General features: G+C 36.5%; 1 protein-coding gene across 2 annotated transcripts in view; it reads left to right on the top strand.

The window, feature by feature from the left end:
• Positions 1-266: 266 nt before the first annotated feature.
• The window catches only part of cntnap2a (contactin associated protein 2a), a 266,864-nt gene continuing 247,522 nt past the window's right edge, over positions 267-19,608 (top strand). For both annotated transcript variants that reach the window (XM_055037488.1, XM_055037489.1), the window contains exon 1: positions 267-448. In XM_055037488.1, coding sequence (XP_054893463.1) covers positions 352-448 — 97 coding nt within the window. In that variant the 5' untranslated portion in view covers positions 267-351. The remainder of the gene's footprint in view (positions 449-19,608) is intronic.

A 19,608-nucleotide genomic window follows, 5' to 3' on the forward strand; every position in this document is an offset into this window, starting at 1 on the left:
AAATCGCGGCAGGGATAATTGCTTTCCGTTTGCAAGTATAGACCAGCCTATTTGACGGTGTGAGCCTTACATCATCGTGAGGCAGTGAGAAAGAGAGGGAGAGAGAGAGAGAGAGAGAGAGAGAGAGAGAGAGAGAGAGATAGAGAGATAGAGAGAGAAAGAGAGAGAGAGAGAGAGAGAGAGAGAGAGAGAGAGAGAGAGAGAGAGAGCGGGAGAGTGAGAGTACTTGCGCCAGGCTCTTCTCTGTCAGTCCTCAGTGGCAAAGCGAGGCTGGCGGATCTCACTGGCGATTTCGCCTCTCTGCTCCGCGGTCCCGCTCCAGTTTGCCTGCGCACCTCACCGGCCACGAAGATGCACCGGCCTGCCCAGAGTCCGTCGTTGTTATTACCCCTCGTTTTGTGGATTTTCTGCCACGTCAACAGTGTTCACGGAGCTCTGCCAACAACCCGTAAGTTGTTAATGTTTCTCTGTTTGGATTTGTTTTGGGGTGCAGTACATATATGAAATCAGATTGTGTCAACGATGCAAACCGGAGCTTTCTGTGTGCTGGTGGACGGTGCCAGGCTGCAGGAAGAGACAGGGAGAAGGTTTACGTGGAGAGTTTAGATCTCCACGTGCTGCCCACCAGAATCTTTAAACAAGATATTTTTTTAGCACACATATGTTTGGCTGATTGAGATTTCAGTATGGTTTGGGAGTGTTGTAGCCGGGGCTGAGATACTTAAGGAAGTACCAGGATTTAAGTGGCGGTGTTTTGTTTTTGTTTTTCGCAACTTCGTGGTAGTCTGTTCCGGAAACAGTTAAGCTCTTGTTTTATTTGCTGATTTTCACACGTTAATTTAGAAATGCAGGTTTGCTTCAAATGAAATGGAAATGTTTTAAATTCTCTTAAATTCTCAATTAAAAAAAACAAACAAACAAAAAACAAAACATAAAAACAAAACAGTGAATACTACTGGCCCCCGTTAGCTTAAGTGCGCTTGTTTTCAGTCTCCACACCAAGTGCAAATCATTATTGTTAAGTGGATGGAAAACACTCTACCGGAACGCAAGTATTGTAATTATTATTATTATTATTATTATTATTATTATTATTATTATTATTATTAAAAAGGAGGTTTTTAACTTTATATTCATTTATTTATTTTAGAATTTGTCTCGCGCTGTCTCAAACTCTTTTTGCAGTTCTCAGCCTTGTAGCTGTTCTCCATACATAACAAACTGACTTTCTGGTTGTTTTCGGATGAACCTTGCAAGATCCTTTCTGTCACCCATAATAGCAGCAGTCATATTTTGCTTCACTGAGATTAGCCGTGCTTCCTTCGATTAAGGTCTGGCGAGCAGAGACTCTGCCCAAAGGTTCAGTGAGACCGATTCCCCCGGTGATCGCTCGTGTTTCTCCGGTCCTGGATGGATGTTTGCGGGGTCGCGCATCATTAATCATTCCATCTGACAGGAGACAAGAGGGAGACGCTGCTGCGAGCGATTTGTGCGTGTGTGTGGGGCTGTGTGCGGTGACAGAAGACGAAGTGGAACAAAAGCAAGAAAAAAAAGTGAATATAAAACGTGTTATTTGAACTTCGGGTTCTGTTTTTTCTTTCTTTGTGGTCAGAGATAATCATAGAAAGAAGTGCATGGCATTATGATTCATTTTCAGAGGTTGCGTGTTTATTACCAGCAGATCAATTACACTTATTCGGATAGATACAAGGATATTTTAGTTTTTGTTTATGTTGCAATTGTTGAAACACTATTGTGGTGGGGTTTTTTTTTTCTTCTTCTTTTCTTTTTTTAAAGTGAGCACACATCATCATGCAACACGGCAGTTTAGGTCAAAATGTTTACTGCTTTTGCATGTACATTTTAGTTCATATGTATCTTTTGTTAATAAAACATGAAAATTTTTTATCCAGAACTAGTGAGTTCATAGTTTAGATGATCAATTTAAAATGGTGAGGATTGTTTTCAATAGAATGAGAAAAATGCCAATCAATGCCCTTGATTTTTTGCTTTCACTATAAAGAAAAATATCAATACACATTTATGGGGTAGATTGACCAGTAAGTTTATTTTAAACATCTGTTTGTTTTCTGTTTGAAACAGTTTCTGAGTTTCTACAAGTGTAAGTAAGAGACACTGTTCTTGGGTGTAAAAAAAAATAAAGCTGTACCTTTAAGTTGTTAGTAACACTGTGGGTGAGTAAATCTAAATGGGGTAGGCTACCCATACAGTCTGTCTGATGCAGAATGAGCTTAGCCTGTCTTCATCTCATTAAGCTGGTCAAGTAATTCACACAAGCATCAGTCAGGACTGCTTGTCATGGGTTTTTTTATTGTGGTTTTTACTAAAAAGCACTTGTCATTTGTCTCCAATTTGTCAGCTTGTTTACTGGTGATTGCGTAAAATGGGTACATCGCTTTTAGTTCCCGTAGCAGGGAAATTAAATCATCTTCTAATTTGTTGGTGTGATTATCTTAAACATAAAATGCCAACAAAACCTTTGAGGCATATGTTTTTGATATTTTGGATTGCAGTATATGTCAGTTTCCCATTAGAGTCAAGCGTGATAACATACTTGGATTTTATTAGATCTAAATTGAATTTGAAATTTTGCAGATTTAGCACATTAGTCAAACTGTTTGGAAAAACCTGTTTCAACATCATTGTGTTGTGACTGAACATGTCTAACATGCTCCCATTGGGGGGTGATAATGATAGGATTAAGGCAGGAGGAAGCAGACTGGTTTGGCTCAGATTAGAGTAGCTCTGCATTTGGTGTGTTGCTATGTTTGGCTGTTAGTGTGTGAGCACCTGCTTGTGTTTTGTGTGCGTGTGTACGTGTGTGTGTTTCACCATGCATTTAGCAAAGTAAACCAAATAAATTATAAAAGTACTGCATTTAATTGCAGCACCATGTTTATCTTACTAGCCTAAGCTAAATAGTTTTTCTTGGTGTTTTAAAAAAATGCAGCCCTCTTTTGCACTTTTCCTTTTGACATTTATTGGAGTACATAATTTCAGCCTTTTATTGCCTTTTTCCCTCCATCTTCTTCCCCCAAAACAAAAAATAGTTATGTCCTGTTGCCTTTTTATCTCCTGCTTCAACCTTGAGTACTTAAATGATTCACCTGTCTCTCTACCTCTTCTTCCTCTCCTTCACTTCATTGAGTCCTAAGTGTTTCGTTCATCATTCTTTTCCTTTCTCAACATCTAACCCCTTGCTTGTTTTGAGTTCCTGTGTATTTCAGATTCTATAGCTCCTTACTCACTGGTTTTATCGCTGGGGCCCAATCATTGCTCATCTCCCATGCCTTTTCTATTCATCAGTTTTCCTCTGCTCAGCCTGTCGGCTCACATGCCTCTCCGTCTCATTCATGATTGCAAATGTTCATAAACTGAAAAAAAAAGGCTTCCTACTTTTTGTTTTTCTGAGGGAGTTATGTGCCTGCTTGTACATCAAATTGTGAATATTTCAGAACCTCTTGACTTTTAAAAATTAGAGACCTCTTGCATGCAGGGTGGATAGTGGAGCATATAATCGTACTGTTCCCTCGTAGATAGAAGGTTCCATATTTGTATCGTAAGTGTGCTCTTTGTGCCCTCTGATTGCATGTATGTACTTCCTCTCAAAGTACTTCCTTGCCCTCCAAAGTATGATTGGTTAATTAGTTGTTTTAAGTTAGGTTTGTGGGTGTGTACATGTTTTATTTTTGTTTGTTTGTTTCTCCAATTAATGGACTGACAACTTGTCCAGCGTGTATCGTGCCTCTTTTCTTTTGACTGGTGATAAGCACTAGTCCCTCTGTGACCCTGCAAAAATTAAGCAGCCAAAACAGACTGTTGGATATTTTTCTTAATTATTAGTGAAATATTTCCAAGCTTCTGGTGGTGTTAGAGAATTATCTTTTTTTGCCCACCAAGTGTCCATGCTTTTTTTAATGAGTGTGTAGTTAGGCGATAGTAGGTTAGGGGAAGTCCATGGCTGTCAGCATCCCAGTGTCAATCCTTCAAAATGCTACACATCAGAGTATGTGGTTCACTTGTTTGTCATCCCTGTCAATTTGATTCTCAGGGATTGGAATAGATGCATCTACATGTTTCACTGTGTGTTATCCACTGCAGTATTGACTAAAATGCAGGGTACACCCTGAATAGATTGCCGGTCCATCACAGTGAATCCTAAAAAGCTAATTCTAATTTTATCAGGCATTGAAGTGCTGCTTTCATAATTACCAAGAACTGCTTCCCAAATGTCGTCCAAATATTCTTAGAGGCTTGTAACAAATCATAATAAACATACTCCATTTCAGTGACAGGAAAGAAATAGTTCTGGCATTTGGTAAGACTTGAGTGAGTGGAGGAATTTCTCCCTGAAAAATTGGAATGTCTTTCTTGAAAATAAATTTTACTAGCCTATCAACCGTTTCCAGTATTGAAACAAGGACACATAGATATAAATGTTCACTCACAACTTATACAGTTTTATTCCCCTGACAATGTCAGTAACATAACACTTAGTTCCCACAAAAACAGGGACACAAATGACATAATACTCTCTTTTGCTCTATTCTATTCATGCTCACACACACACACACACACACACACACACACACCCCCACACACACACACACACACACACACACACACACGCACACACGCACACACGCACACACACACACACACACGCACACATGCACACACACTTGTTTGGATCGCTTAATCTTTCTAATGTGAAAGCTATTCATTAAAAACCAAACAGCCAACAGAGTTTTAGAATGTTAAAGTAGTTACTATCCATCTCCAGAGGTACTCTCTTCATGCTTGACTGTATTTGACAGTGTAAGTGTATGTGTTTTCTAAGTGTATATGAATCGGAAGTTTATTCTAGTGGAAGTTATTCTCAGTAGCAGTCATCAAAAATGGTCCACCTCACTGGACAAAATGTCTGATTTAGAGTGAGGGAACATAAATACCACCTTCTCTTCTAGTATTTCTTTTATCAGTGAAATGACAAAGACTTGGTTTGACACTTCCAGTGCTGATCTTTGCTTAGTCCTTGTTGCATTTGTGAGAGTTCATCCATGAGGTCATTGAAAAGACTGAACTGGCTGTGTCTTTTTCAATTAACAGCATTTTAAGAGCTTTATTATTTATTCATGCTGCATAGCTGATTTATACATCATTCTCTAATCTTATTATATAGAAGTGTAAAGAGCATTTACTGGAACATATAAAATAATGATTAAGATGAAATAGCTTACTAAAGACATGGAGACCAAATAATACCTAAATTAATACAATTAACAGTACTTTGTGACCAGGGGCTATTTTTCAACAACTTACTAAATTTGCTTTGTGATTGCATTGTTGGTAACATTGCTATGTAGGACCTAAAAGCTGCAAAAATGCTTGAAAGAACTAGATGTAGGTCTAAAAATTCCCTACTGCTTAATTGCTAATACAGCCTCACTATCATCAACATCCTTATTCACTTTTAGCTATTTTTCAATTAAAGTAATCAATGTAAGGGGAATTATCAGGGGAAATAGTCAGGAACCTGAAGACTTATACAAAATGTAAGTTAAATATATTTGATCATTTGATCATTTGAAATTTAATATGGGTTCTATACACTGTTTGAGCCACAAGCAGATACGTTTATTTATTTTTTATATCTGGTTTATTCATTTGAGAGTTGCGGGGTGATGGAGCCTGTCCCAGTTGGAGCCTTTCCCAGCTTGTCATCACGCCAGAGCAAATATATCCTGGACAATCGCTAGGGACAATGCAGGGTAACACAACCATGCCACCCATTCAATGGACTGAGTGTCATAATTAACCTAACATGCATGTGGGAAAACATAGGAGTATAGGTGAAAACCCACTGAGGAGTAGAAATGGCTTTCAAAACAGGACCTTTGCACCATTAGGCACTATCTGTTAACCATGCTGCTCCATGTGTTTACAATCAATGCTGACATTTAGGAGATTGTTGGGCTTATCCTCAGGGAAAGTGCTGGCTGTCAGCCATTTACAGGGTTTCAGAGTTGCTCTTCCTTTGAAAGCAGTCATATGAATTTGTTTATTCTTGTGTAAGTTTGACTCCAGACTTCTTCCTAAGTGACATATTTTAGACTTATTCCACTAGTATTAAAAGATCCAAAACAAGTCAGTTTACGTCGCATGGCTGGCTTGAGGAGTGAGAGGAAGAGGTCTGGACATACCTGCTTATATTGATGCTTTTACCTCCCAACCTTAAATAAATTGATGTCTTTAATAAATTTAATGAGTGTTGGGAATTGGAAGAAAGGACCCTTCCTACCCCCAATTTAAAGTCGCCATTGAATTTATTGCAAATTACCCTGAGCACTTAGCCTGCTATATGTTCCATCTCTCCTTTCTCATGTTTAACCTATATCCAGCAACATTAACCCTTTGAACTTTTGCCTGATGGGTAATAAATCTAGGGATTACACTTTAAAATCCAAAGCATAACATCTGTTCACCAGTCTTGGCATCACTCACGCAAATACTGTAGATACCAATGTCCTGTAGACAAAGCGTTTTTTGTTTTTCTTTTTTTTGTCTTTCTTTTACTTTGCATTACTTTGTCCTTATTAAACAATACACAATTAGTATAGTTTAAAGGTGTGTATGTGAAAGAGTAGGTTTATTGGCCTGTGTGTTTGTATGGGTCTATGTTGGCCATACTGTATGTCAGATATCTCATTTCCAACTCATGTGGAAAAGTGCTGTGAACAAGGGCATTGCGCTCAAGTGAAGGCAAATGTTATTTCTTTCAGCCTTTACATTCAATTTGTTCTTCTAAAGTGCTTGAATACTTTATTTACAGGCCAAATGAATTACTATTTGGAAGAAACACTGTTGTTTTGTCTTTTTAGACTTAGAGGAAGAGTTCAGGCATAGAATGGAAAGGTAGCCTGCTGGGGCACTTGAAAAACAGAGCTGTATACTCCTGTGACTCTGAGGAGCAGAAAGGTGAGAAAGAGAAAACACGTGTATGAGTGTATCTCTGTTGCAGTGGAGAAGCTGGATCATATTGAACCCATCAGTTCTCATTCTTAGCCCTAACTCAGCATTTCTTTTGGGTAGGACAAATTTTCCACAACATTGAAATATGTAGTGTGTTGCATCAAAAGGTATTATATTATACAACTTTCTATCTGTTTAAATTGTTTTCACAAGTGCAAAAACATAATTGATAAAATTACAAATTGGTTTTAATTTTCAGATGCAGTACAGTTAAGCTTATTTAAAAAAAACAAAACAAAAAAAAAAACAATGCATGCTGGCACCTGCTGCATTATTGCTAACCATTTACATGACCCACACAGTGCCACTAATGTTTTGGTGCCTGTCCACTTTTTATAACAGTATCCCAAATGACAAACACAACTTTTTACACAACTTTTTACAAGACCACCAGGGTCCGCCCCGGACTCCACTGCTCTGACGAACAGCAGCACTACTTTAACACACCCTTCCAGCTGTCCATCGCTCCTCCCGGGGCGAAGGGAACCGTGCTCAGTGACAGCCCAGAATCTGCTGATGGCTCCTCCTTTGACGTGCAGCTGCAGCCATTTCTAATCCTCACCGCTACCGATGAGCTGTTCGACAACATGCCCGATTATATGATCCTCCAAGAGCTAAAAAAAACTGAAGAACTCAAACTATGAGAGCATTTAAAGTTTTTGTCTTTATGCCAAAAACTTTCCGACCTGGAATGGGTCAGAAAAGCTTTGCAGACCTGTTTCAGAATGTTTTCTCAAATTCTTCTGTTTCAGTGGAGAAGCTTTCTAGTTCAATGAAGAGTGATGGGCTACATCAGTTCTCTTCCATTTTAAGTCATTTTAGTGAGTCTAAGTAGATGTAAGTATAGGTAAATGGCCTACTCTTTTAGAGCACTTCGTCCAGTCCAGAGGACATCAAAATGCTTTAAGCTGCATTCAGTCTTTCACACACTGCTGGTGGTGAACTACATTGTAGCCACTGCTATCATGTGTGTAACCATGATCAGCACAACCAGACCCTCGGACTATTATTATTATTATTAGTCAGGTAATGGGCTGTGTCTGTTTTCTCCAGACATGATGCTTGGACCTCAAAGCAAAAAGTTGCAGGAAGGTTCACTGATTTTCGTTTCTCACCACAAATAAAATGAATGGCCTTGCAGCATGTTAAGGAGGGCCTTTGTCCAGCCACTCCGCTATAGGGGCTAATTGGTGGAGTTTGCAAGGTTTCGTGTTATGGATGGTTCTTCTGTGTCCATAAGTCTTTGTGACTATTGGGTGACCTGGGCCTTTCTTCCACAATAACCCAGTGATGTTAGGTGACCAGATCTAAGGAGGCTACCAAGAGTTCCAAGCTTTATTTTCTGAATATAGGAGACCACAGAGATATTCACTGTTGCTCTTATTTCCGTACTCTTTCCACAATTTCTGCTTAGGTGTTATTTTCTTTTAATCAATACTTAGTGTAGAATTAGTATAGAGCATAACAAAATGCAGAACGGGCTGAGATTTCCTTGAAATTATAAAGAGATTTTTTGCATATTTTAATGAGTAGTTTTGTAAGACTGGTTAAAAAGTTAAATGGAGCAATAAATTGTACTGTTTTATTTCTCTCACACACCACCGTACATACAGGAGGTAAACATTGCACTTGTCCTGAAAGCTCATTTACAGGCATTGCTACCTGATGGTAACAACTAAGCTAAGCAGAAAGACTGACAGACTTTTCTACAGTGGTGCAGTATTGACAGGATTTGCCCAAATAATCTCTGAATAAGTAAGTAATAAACTGTTTCTCATCCTTAGTCTTCCCATAACAATAATAATGATAAATTTATTGAACTCTGTCTATTTGAAGAACGTCTTATTACATAGTTCATATTCTGACAATGTAATAAAAACAATCCAAACATTGAGAAATATTTTAAACTAGCATCACATTCCTAATGTCTTGCTTTCATGAATTACTATTTTGGGCTCAGCTTTAATAACTTGCTCAGTAGAACACTTAATAAATGTCACATATATTTTTCTCTGTAGAAAAGAGAAAGATTGTGTGTTTTGTCTTGTTCCCATTATATTTAAGTGGGTTTTTGTGGAATCTAAAATGTAACTTTGTGTGTGTTCAAGATGGAGGGGAAAAAGAGTTGAGGATAGATGTGAGTGTGGTCCATTAGCTCTGGTTCAAGTTGCTGTTACACTCTGAGTTGAGATTTGTCTGACAGGGGTCACTTCTTCCTTTTCTACTTTCTTTTATATACCGTCTTCTATATTTTACCTCTATGCAGCTTTCTTAGTTTCTTTACTAGTATATTATATGTTTTTTGTTTTGTATGTCTTTGCTGATGAGGTTTTTTAAGTCATAACTAGACATAGTCACTCGGTTAAATTTGTATTTTTTTTACATATGATCGACGTCCACTGATATTCTACATAGGCAGAGTATTTCCTTGACAGTTTTGTCATTTCAAGAGTTTAAACATGTGCAAATGCTTAATGTCAGTTCTTAATTTCTCTTCTATTGAGTGATAAAAAAGATGATAAAACTAAAAATACTAATCAGACTTCTGATATTGAATCATCATATCAACACATGTTGAGCTTTATCAATTTTGTAAAAATTCTCTTAGTAGACAAAACAGTTTCTAATATTGTTCAGCCTGAACAATAAAATTAACTCTCAAATACAAACAAAATCCATACTTGTAAAGATGCAACATTGCAAGATGGCAGAAGTCCAGCATAACCTAAGGTTCTCTTCGAGACAATATCTCAATGAATGTTAAATTTTAAAACAGCACCAATATGTGCTTCAGCTAAATCTGGAATGGTTTGTTTTGGTGTTTGGTTTCACAAAATAAAGAGATTGAGTCTTTATGTAACTTTCTAGCTTTTTTTTTCTCCATTTTCTCCTTGCTGTAATGCATTTTGTTCATGTACTCTTCAGGAGTATTTTTATTAATCCTGACCTTTGTGAAATGTACTTAAAATATGACATCAAACTGTGTGAGTTTAATAATAATAAGCTCAAATCAGAGCCATTGTCAGTCATTTCAGAAATATTAAAGTTATCAGCAGTGTATTTAGTTAGGTCAATCCTTCAAACACTTAGTTGATTAATTTGGAATTTCATTAATTCCTCCATCAAACAGAAGTATAATAAACGCCTGCTATTGCATTTCATGATGAGCTTTCATAATTAGTACCCATACACACAGTCAGTATTAGTATTAAATTCATTGCTTGAAAGATAGTCGTGTCTTCAAGATTTTTTTTTAGTCACAAATAAAATAATGATGGTCAACATGCACAGATTAGAGTAGGATTGATCCCATATTTAATCTGTGACTGGGGTGAGCTCAGAGTTAAGCGAATATTGCATAGAAGACCAAATACATTTCTGATGTGATTTGAAGATATTTCCACTCAGAGAGTACCTACCAAATTCATGTTTTTCAGAAATGTAAGTGTAAACTTGTCTTGTTGGCACAAGGATATATGAAGTTGTCATTCACCATTCTCCAAAATGTTTGTATAAAATGGAAAGTATAGTTAATATGCACTTTGGAACTGCAGTCAAACTGCCTTTTAGTCAGATAGAAGACAAGCGTTCAATTTGATCAACAGAGAAATTGGAGGCAAAGGAAATGTACTCTAAGGGATACAGTGTGAAGTGCTGCCCTTAAAGCCCAATCTGGGTCCCATAATTTGGTCAACTGTAGATTGTGTGTGATGGCAAAAAAAATCTTTGATCAGAGATGACTCAAAAAGTGACCAAGTTAACGCAAATAGGCACGACAGCCAGCCAAAAATAAAGAAAATAAAAAATTACCCAAAAAAGGCCTTTTGTGGAGTATTGCCTGCAACTTTTGTAGAAAAGCCTGATTGTGTAGTCACAACCAGGAATGATGAAATTGTGATGTGGGATTACATGTCACTGGCACAAACTTCATTTTAAGAGATTGGTTACCTCCAGATTTCCTGAATCTGACTTCTTCTGGTGCAGAATTATGATGTATGCCTGTCTCACGTCCATGATGTAAAAGTGGAATAGAAGCTCCAGGCGATTTTGAAACTATTGGATATGTGGCTCAAATCTTTTCGTGAAAGATTTGAATGGAGGAATTCAAACTGCCACAAGGAAAACATATCACAGTTTGGCCTCTTTTGTCTATTGCGTGGATGTAGCTCCAACACGTAAGCACTGATTAAAAGGTTTATCTAAGTTAGAGCTTCTCAAAAAGTTGTTCATTTAGTCCATATTAATCATGAACTTTAAAGAAACCAAAACTGTTAAATATATATACTTTTGTCTCCTAAGCAATAGCATAAGGAGAACACCCAAAGGGCAAAGAACATGTTTTGTTTAGTCAGCAGACTGAGTCAGATACCTAATGGCCAGACAGAACACAGGCTTTCCCTGAATGGGATCTAAAGCCATTAACAGCTCACACACTTCAAAGGGTGGTAATGGGTTGTCCTGTGAAACAGACCTAATGTGCTGTGTGCAAGTGTGCTTTTCTCTGAAATTGAATTGACATTTTTTTGTACCTCTTTGGATCCTTGTTCTTGATGTGAAATTAAATATGTTGCATGTAGAAACTTCCCAGTTCTACCAACTTTGCAATGAAATAATCTGTTATGTAAATTAAGTATGAGCGTTCTTGGTCTAAGTTAGAAAACGGGAGCTCTAAATACTGGATGATTCTTATCTTGGTAATTCATATGTTTAATGGAGATTTAGCCTGACAAGGTAGATATTTTTTTTATATACCAAAATGTTTCATATATGAAGTCTTCAACTACAATATTTTGTCCAACAAAATCCAAGAATTTACAAAGAGTACATTCTTTAAATTTACTGTATGTAGAGAGATGTACATTTGCTCTAGTTACCACTTGAAAACTCAATGTCCTGCTGGTTTTATGGTAAGTGCAATGACTTTTATAGTTTCAGAGGTAAGCTTATTAAATCGTAATTCATTATGTAAACAATAATGACTCCCCAGCTAGCACATCAAAACATTGCAGCCAACCTTCCTGTTTTCTCTGCTGCCTTCACACATTCTGGGTTCATGCTACTATTTTCTACTTAAGGAATATTTTTTTTTTCAGCACATGAAAACAATTCAACACTTTCAGGAGCGGCTGGAGCTCCATCTTTCTCATCTTTCCAGGGTGTAGTGCATCATTAGCTCTGTTGGACACCAACAGTGCTCAGCTGAAATTGGTACAATAATAGAATACAGAAAATGTATTATTTAGAAGTTGCTTCTATTTTTTTTTCTTTTGTAAGAGTGAAACAGACTTAAAAATTTTGAAACTCAAGGGCAGGCTATCATTTGTGCTTCTAACATTTATGTTTATTCAGCATTTTGTGTCCGTGTTTTAGAAGTATGAATCAGCTGTTGCTTGCCTGAGAGACTATTGCCTTAGTAGAAGAATAAGCAGATTAAAGGTCTTCTTAAGAAACGTCTGTATTTTTAAATTCTATTACTTCATGATTCATGGAAAATATTCACAATTTGATCATTCTATAGTTTTGTTGAGACAGAACTGTATTAAAAAGGGTCACAAAGCAACTTACAAAAACATGGTATGGTTATAGAGAAAACAAGCTAAATATCAAAGCAATCACATTTTTACTTTCTATAAATAAATAAAAACAAAACAAAAAACTTGAATTAATAAAAAAAACAACCCTAATGCATTGTATTGATCAGAAGCACAGGTAGCCAACACTCTATATTATTTCATCACTGAGAATTTGGCCCTAGTGAGCCAAAGGTATGTTCCAAGTACTGTTCCCCAGTGCTTTGGCTGCTGTGAACAAGAATTTATTTTGCTGTAAATATTTATTGCAAAATTAAAAGAAAAAATAGTACCTGTACTATTTTAAAGCAAGGGACATTTATTATCACATTTTTTAGATCGCTTTGAGTTGTCATAGCATATGTCAATTTTGGTGGCCAAATGTGTGTGTTGTAGTTTTGAAGGTCTGGCATCTTCTTTGCTGGTCTTAAAGGTCCCCATGACATCACAGACTTTACTCCCAGAAACTCGTCCTGTCCCTGCAGTGTCCCAAAGCAGTGTTTTGTTTCATCAATAGTGGCACAAGTACTAGTGAGTTCTTCACCCAGAGAAACCACAGAAACAATGAGTAATTAAAGTAAAAGAAAAAAAAACACCTAAATATTATGGTTGGGGGACAAAGAATTCTGGGCTAACTCGATGGGGGAAAAAAGCTAACGTTATTTAAATTTTCAAAACAAAAAGTAAATCTGAAAAGATGTACAACAATATAAAACAAAAATGAACAAGATTGAGGATGCACAGAAAATAAAACTCCATGTGAAATAAACAATGCCCCTTTTATAAAGAGAATACAATAATCAGGGATTAAGATAAACTAGATAAATTAGAAAAAAAAGAATACGCTTAAACAAGTAGATATCAACAGAACCTGACCTTAAAAAAACAACCCAACTCTAAATGTAAATATATTAAAACACACAGACCATGGCGCACATGGAGTTTCCAGCTGTTTTCTCAGTTGATTGTTGATTCTCTTTCTAGACTAACAGCTGGAGTAACATAAACCTGCCTAATTTGTGAGATTTATTTATTCATCCATGTTCCATACCCTCTTTATTCTGGTCAGGATTGGATGGGAGCGATTGCCTCTGCAGCTCTCACGAAAGATCCTACACAGGTCGCGGCTGTATCACAGGATTAATAGGACTGCCAAATAGGTCCCAAAACCTTTTCTGAAAGATTCAGCCTTAAGCTTTGAGCATCCAAATGTTGCCATTGCCAGACGTTGGATGCAACATGTAATATGCAGCTATCTCTGTAGCTCATTGTTTTATTTATTCTCTATGTTGTAATACATAAGATCTTTTTTTCCCCATCATGGTTTCCTTTGTTTTTGTTGCCCCTTGTCTTTGTACATTATATAAAGGGGGTTTTGTAAAATTTTCATGTATATTATAGCACTTTATGGTAGAATTATGAAACTGTTTTCTCTCAGCTAGAAAAATGTGAGGCATTATGAAAGAAGTAGACAAAAGTCACCAAAGCAGAAATGGAGAAAAAGATATACACCAATTTCTGAGAATTTTTATTGAAACGTGTTTTGCAGTTTGAAAGTATGCACCTAACGAAACAAATAACGACACATGCTTATATTGTTTGTGTCTATTTTAAGATGCATTTGTTTTTACTAAAATTACTAATGTCTATATTTCAAAGTGTTCTGTTTGAACCTACGCAAACTGTTGCCATAGCACTTAGACTGCGAGACTGCTGGGAAACATTTTCTGAGCAGAAAGACACTTTGGCAGTGGCGCAGGGGTCGAGCGCACAACTCATGTTTGGAGGCCTCAGTCTTTGGCTTGGCCTTCATGGGTTCAAGTCCCAGCCAGTTGACTTTTCCTGAATATATTCTCACTCTCTCACGACCTGCTTTCATGTCAATCTACTGTGAAATAAAGGCCACCAGCATCCAAGAAATCCTTTAAAAAATACAATAAAAAATAAGGTGCTTTCTATGTGCACAAGTTTGTGAATGTGTTTGCATGCCTGTCCATGTGTCTGTAGGCAAGAGGAGCAGGCCAGGGTGAGCAGAAATTGAAAATCGGAATAATATTAAAGAATTTTTTTTTCTTTGTCTCTGCCTCCTTTATGTTCCTGATATTCTGTCACTCAACAGATGCCTTGTCTGTCTCAATCTCCCTCAATTTGTCAGAGTTAGACTTCAGAGATCACTGCTGCTATCTGTTTACATATTTTATCTGTAAAATTGTGCAAAAATGGAACAAGAACTCAAAATGTTAAAACAAAGTAACAGTTTTTATCTGTAAACTGTCTCACAAAACAGTCTGTTATATGTCAGCATCTGCTGCAATAAAGTAGTTATGAATGTGATTATTTCACTAGTATTAAAACCCTAACTCTTCTCTTAAATGTGCAAATGTATTAACAAAACAAATTTAACATTACATCCAAACTTTTTAGTGAATAATTTGTTATGCTAATAATACTCCATACTACTGAGAAAAAAATATGACAAAATTAAAACAACTGCAAAAGGTAAAAATTGTAAAATGTAAATTATAAAAATGGAACCAATAAAATTATGTAAATTACAATATTTTTAACATCAGTATTGTTGCCACTTTTAAACTGTGAGAGTCTCATAAATATTAGAATACTGACACATTTTATCATGATTGTTTGCAAAGTACTGTCTTTTCATTGGTGTTGGCATGAATGATACTCATTGAGCAAAAGAATCCAGATGAGGTGGACAGGTTCACAGACCAGTAGTGATTTGTGACAGAAAAATAGAGGTAAAACTAAACAAAGTTTCATAAAGTAGCAGTGAGACCTGATATGAAGCATGACTTGGAGAAATTAGAAGCAACAGAAGGCAAAGAGTAAGATACTAAGATTTGTTTTGTCATTGAAAAACATGGATAAGTTTAGAAATAAGTACTTTCTCTCCAAGCTCCTCTGATTAAGAAGCTTAGAGAGAAGGTATGGCAAAAGTGAGATAATGTGGATTTGGAGGAAAAAGAGTGCATTCACCGGATAAATAATGTTGAATATAGTCCTGGTGATGAGGAGTATAAAAGGAAGAGTGGAAAAGGTAATGCTGTGAAAGAGGATGTGCATAAGTTAGTAGAGGAGGATCCTTGATGTTGACTCTCAAATGGAGCAGCCAAAAAGAAGAAGAATGTGCCTCATGATGTAACATTTTTAAAATGGGATTTCTTTGCATTCTGTTTGGAGTAATTGTTGAGGGAATGTTTCTCTTATTTGTGAAGAATGACTTCCACCTTTTGTTTGTTTCACAGAGTTTAAAAATTCTTTACCCTAAATGTGACACTTCATATACTTATTGTTGGTTTTGAAATGGATGGCCTCGCACACACTTCCTCTCCCTTTCATTGTCATTGTCAATGTCTCCTTCGTTGTCTAATCTTCACGCCGAAGTCCACTCTTTTGAAACCCTTTGCTAAAAAGCCTTACATTAGCCGGCCGCAATGCAGTGGGAAAAACGTAGCAGCTTATAGTCTGGAAATGATGTTAGTATGAGATCCTATATTCATAAGAATAATAATGATAGTAATTAATAAATGTGGCAAAAACAAATGCACTGCATCACAAAATCCAAGATAAATAAATTATGCCCAGTCTATAAAAGAGTGAATAATTATGAATTGACTTGTAAATGCCTATCTGTTTTTACAAGCCATCCTGCATTTTTGCATTGATACAAAGAGAATAGCCAGGTTAAGCCACTTTTAAAAAAGAGCAATGGGTATAGCAATATAAACAAATTAAACATCGGACAAGTTCATTCTCTTTTATTCCGTCTTTCCAAATCATTCTCACATTTATACAGACTTGTATGTTTTGACACTTTATTTAGCAAAGCTTTTTTGAATGTTCTTGTTTTACAAGCTTATATTTCACCGTTGAAACTGATCAGATACCATGTGTGTCTGTGTGTTTTACACTTCTTCCATACCGTGTGAATATCTCTTTGCGTCTAATGGACAGGGGGAGATGCAGTAGGAAGTCACTCCGAGGTAAATGGACTCCAGTTGTTAACAGGTTTCTTGTGCTGCCACAAGGCTCATGTAACTGGGGTCAGAAAAGGGTGCGTGTGTGTGCAGTGTATATGTATCTCCATTTCTTCTTCCATTACTTTCTGCAACCTTTTTTCAGCACTGCTTTCGGATTTTTGTTTCTCTCTTTTTCAGCTAACCCTTTCCTATTTCTTCCACCTAATCCAAATTGTTAAAATCTGCATAGTAAAATAAAATAAAAATATATTGTTGCTTGTAATCAGGCTGCATCATTTAATTGCGAGAAACTGAGAGACAGTTTTTGTATGATGGAGTCTGCAAAACATTGTGGCTATCCACAGGATGACCCACTGAATGATGGGATTAAGTCCATCATCTGTATTCTCGTTGGATTTAGGTATACATAGACACACGCGCACACACACACAGAGGGAGAACCAGCTGTCATCCCTCCTCTCAGCGTAGATTTTGTGGCCATAAAATTAAAATGGATACACAAGGTTATGCTGTTAGAAAAAAATATTGGTTTATATTTCATTTTAAAAAGTACCTTTTAGACTGTAAATTTAATCTACACATCACTTCATACATGATTAATCTTCAAATCTGCCTAAAATTTCTGAAATAAAACAGAAACAACTAAAACAACTAAAAGAAAACGGGTAAAAAAATAAATCCTGATGCCACATAAAAGCTTTGACACGTTCATAATTACAGATACCTTGGTGCAAACTATGCTCATTCCTTTTTTTAATGTCACAGCTTTTTACACTCTTAGCTTTAATTGGGCACCAAGCACAAGCAATGATCCAATTTGCACAAATTAGCATGATCAGAAGAAACTGCTCCAGAGAATTACATTAATCAGAAAGGGAATTTCAGTAAATATTTCATACATTTAATTTGGCAGAAACATAGAAGTATCTAATTGGTATGTATTGATGTGTGTTTATATGCATAACTGTGCATGTAATACGGACATCACATTTCTTAGCTACGACGTAAACCAAGGCAGGCAACATCTGAGATTGGCCTTCCTTTGAATGATGATCAGACACTTGTGCAGTTGGGATTGCACTGAAGCCACTCCGGATGCTTCATATCAAAGGACTGGCACACATGCTGGTTTCTGTCACAACATTGTGAGAAATGCCACCAGGGCAAAGAAAATTGAAAAATTACAAAAGGGAGCACAGCATGTTTGTTAGTTTATTTATTTATTTATTTTTTTTTTGGAAAGACAACATTCTATTTTCCAAGACAGTACATTAGGAGGTTTGTGCAAAATAACATGAATTTGCTCTTCTAAAAGTTAGTTAATTGATTAATAGAAACAATTGCTACATGCAGCTACAGCTATTTTACCAAGCTGCTGATATTAGTAAATATTGACTCTTAGAGCTGAATCCAGTTGTTTGGAATTGCTTAAAAAGTTACACCAGCATGTGTCAATCTTTTTTTTTTTTTTTTTTGTAATTCACGTTTAGTTTGATGCTTAGTTTATTTTTTATCTTAATCGTGGTGAGATTTCTATTTCAGACACAGGAGAACCACTCCTGACATATCTTCATACAAGATGGAAGAAATGCGTTATTAGTTTTGTTGTTTTTTTTTTTTTAACTATTTTTATTGTTTGCTTTTTTCCTCAAAATGGTAAAAATGGCAAATAATTAAGAAAAAATTTTTTTGGGCACTTTCCATTTGCTCGTTCAACTGCAGATTTCACCTGTGCCACTGTGTCTATCCAAAGGGGTTATTACTCTTTCTCAGACCCTCTGCCCAGCTGTCCACCTTTCTAAACCCTCCATCTTTTGAGCCTCCCATGGTCCCATTCTTATTCCCCAGCAGGCCCACTCTCATTGGGACAGGATTATAGACCTCTCCACTCAGTATGACTCAAGGCTATTTGTGTGTGTGTGTGTGTGCATGTGCACATGTCCCCATGTGTTTTTGCTGGTTTATGTGTGGTGACCACAAACAGTGGACAATGAACAAGAGGGCTATAAAGAAGTTGAATGAAGTGAATGGGACAAAAAGACAGAGAGAGATAGAAGGAAGCAAAAGTGCAGAGGTATAAATCACTGGAGTACAACGTGCCAGGTGAAGGACAAAAGCATCTCCTGCAGCCCCCTGGGGATCAGATGGAAGGAGCATCATGGGAGGGCTTGCAAGGAGGTACAGTAAGCCACAAGAAAAGAGGTAGAGAGAGAATTGTGTGACATGAAATCAGTGATTGACAATTTGACCTTTCCAATATTGTATGAAAAAACTTGGCTTGAAGATGAACTTCATTTCAAATAAAGCTTTACATTTTGTCAATATTTGCATCTCTGGCTCAGTGTAAATTATAAGTGTCCTGACAACTTTTTTAGCATTTTATGGTATATAACGCTTACCAAATCTAAATGTTGTATCAATGTTGAGAGGCTATACTCATTGTACCTCAGGGAGCAAAAATTAATTATAGTAAACTAATTAACTGTAAATGTTCCTTCAAAAGGAGTGATCCCTTTCACTGTGCTGATTTTGTGCTATAGTTTCCTCTAAAGACAAATTGAATCCTCTCAACCAGATGCTTCACTGTATATGAAAATGATCAGTGTATTTGCATCTTTAACAATCCTGCATCAGTCAGCAGAAGTGGGATACTCCATTGACGGGTTTACAGAACACAAACAGATTCACACAAGATTAATAATCTTTTATGTCATCACTAAAGTAAATTTTGTGCCGTCGAACATAGAACAATGTAGCAAAGATGACAAAATAAGCTCAAAATATGATGACATTTTGAATATTCATTTCTGTTTAATTACTTTCTGTATTTGCTAACATACTCTGTGGCCTAACTGACATGCAATAAAAAATCTATTATAGGCATTAAACATTGATGTGTTTACAGATTAGCTCATCTGTAAACAATGAACTAATATAAAATTATGGTTCTCATCAGATGATCGAATAAAACTGTTTTTAAACTG

This window comes from Poeciliopsis prolifica, unplaced genomic scaffold (genome assembly GCF_027474105.1).
Source record: "Poeciliopsis prolifica strain line A6 unplaced genomic scaffold, Auburn_PproV2 SCAFFOLD012, whole genome shotgun sequence".
In the NCBI taxonomy this organism is placed as follows: Eukaryota; Metazoa; Chordata; class Actinopteri; order Cyprinodontiformes; family Poeciliidae; genus Poeciliopsis; species Poeciliopsis prolifica.